The sequence below is a fragment of the Equus quagga genome, chromosome 7 (genome assembly GCF_021613505.1).
Source record: "Equus quagga isolate Etosha38 chromosome 7, UCLA_HA_Equagga_1.0, whole genome shotgun sequence".
NCBI lineage: Eukaryota > Metazoa > Chordata > Mammalia > Perissodactyla > Equidae > Equus > Equus quagga.
In genome coordinates this window covers 9,268,996-9,270,588 of record NC_060273.1, presented here as the reverse complement: position 1 = coordinate 9,270,588, position 1,593 = coordinate 9,268,996, and the positions used below count along the sequence as shown (strand labels likewise).

The following is a 1,593-nucleotide window of genomic DNA, read 5'->3' as shown; positions in this document are numbered from 1 at the left end:
TTCAGCATATAAAACAATTTATTAGCGGGAGAAGATCAATAACCCGGCAAAACTCTCCAGCAATGCGGGAACATAACCTGACTCCCTGGATATTTACAACCTAAGGAAAAAGGAGGGCTGGCTGAGACGCAGAGAGCAGAAAGCCACACCCAACACAATCACGACAAAGTCATTGTCCCCAAAACGTAAGACCTCTGAACCAGGAGGTTGCTCCCTTGCAATGTCTCAAAAGTTACGAGGCAGAAGTTTAGTTAATGCCTGAAAGGCGTTCTCAATCTTGATTTCAGTTTCAGCAAGAGATCTGGAAAGTGTTTCAACATCTCCAAGAGAAGGACGAGTGGCGGGCATCATCGTCGCATCTAGGGGAAACCGGCCTTAAGCGGCTGAGCGGTGTCTGAAGCAGAAACCGCCGGTGTCTTGAGAGCCTGCGCAGTCTGACTTCCAAGCTGGATGTGGAAGTTCTTGACTTGGAGAAGACGGGGAGCCATTGTTCCTTTTTCACAGTCTGCCTTCCTGCCCGTAACCACACTTTCATCACGGCGGGCAATGGCTGAGGTTTACATTTTGCATTGTTTAAAATGGGGTCGCAGCGGGAATGGAAAATGTAAAACTTGGAAAACGCAGCGCGGGATTTCTGTGTGCTTTAGAGAGAATTAACACGCATAAACCAAAAAGAGAGAGAGAGAGCAAGAACACAACATCTGCTTCTCATCAGCAGTCGTCAGAGCGAGGGGCAGCAGGGGCTGAGTTCACTGGAGTGTCCCAGCATTTTGAGACCCTCCATCCGGTCTTCTTGATCAGCCAAGGAAAGCGCTCCGAGAAACTCTGGAGAAAGAGACAATGGGGGATGTCCGTGAAATCCACGTGGTTTAAGACCCTAAGTCGTTGCAGAATTCCGGGTGTTTTTGTGAAGGTCCCAAACGTCATCTAAGGAATATTCCTGTGTAAATCTTCCACTTCCAGTTCCCACATCTTCTCATGGATGGGATTATCGGAAAGGTCTGTCATCTTCACGGCCTGAAGGCACGGCTCGGGGCAGCAGGCCAGGACCAATCCCATCACCATCACGTACTTTCCTAGAAGAAGAAGAGCCGAGGTGGTGTTCAAGTGGATCAGAAAAAAGGAAAATAAAATGGAGACCTCGTCCTTCAGAGGGCTTCACTTCGTCAGAGGCAAACTGGAGCAAAAGAATGCAGACAGGAGATATCAAAATGCCAAGGCAGGGATCAAAATACGTTTTTTTTTTTTTTGAGGAAGATTAGCCCTGAGCTAACGTCTGCTGCCAAGCCTCCTCTTTTTTTTTTTTTTTTTTTTGCTGAGGAAGACTGGCCCTGACCTAACATCCATGTCCATCTCCCTCTACTTTATATGTGGGACGCCTGCCATAGCATGGCTTGCCAAGCAGTGCCACGTCCGCACCTGGGATCCAAACCGGTGACCCCCGGGCCGCCGAAGTGGAACGTGCGCACTTAACCGCTGCACCACAGGGCCGACCCCCAAAATACATATATTGACAATAAGTTCAACACTGAACCTGGAGGATGACGTCTGTATCTTCTTTGGTTTCTGGTTTTAAAAGGTTAAAATGAGGGG

General features: G+C 48.5%; 1 protein-coding gene across 2 annotated transcripts in view; it reads right to left on the bottom strand.

Moving 5' to 3' along the window:
* Nucleotides 1–1,593, bottom strand: part of RMI2 (RecQ mediated genome instability 2) — a 5,915-nt gene continuing 4,322 nt past the window's right edge. Inside the window, exon 2 of one of the 2 annotated variants that reach the window (XM_046667206.1) lies at nt 1–1,076. In XM_046667206.1, the coding sequence (XP_046523162.1) occupies nt 928–1,076 (149 nt within the window). In that variant the 3' untranslated portion in view covers nt 1–927. The remainder of the gene's footprint in view (nt 1,077–1,593) is intronic. The other variant, XM_046667205.1, reaches the window with a different exon arrangement.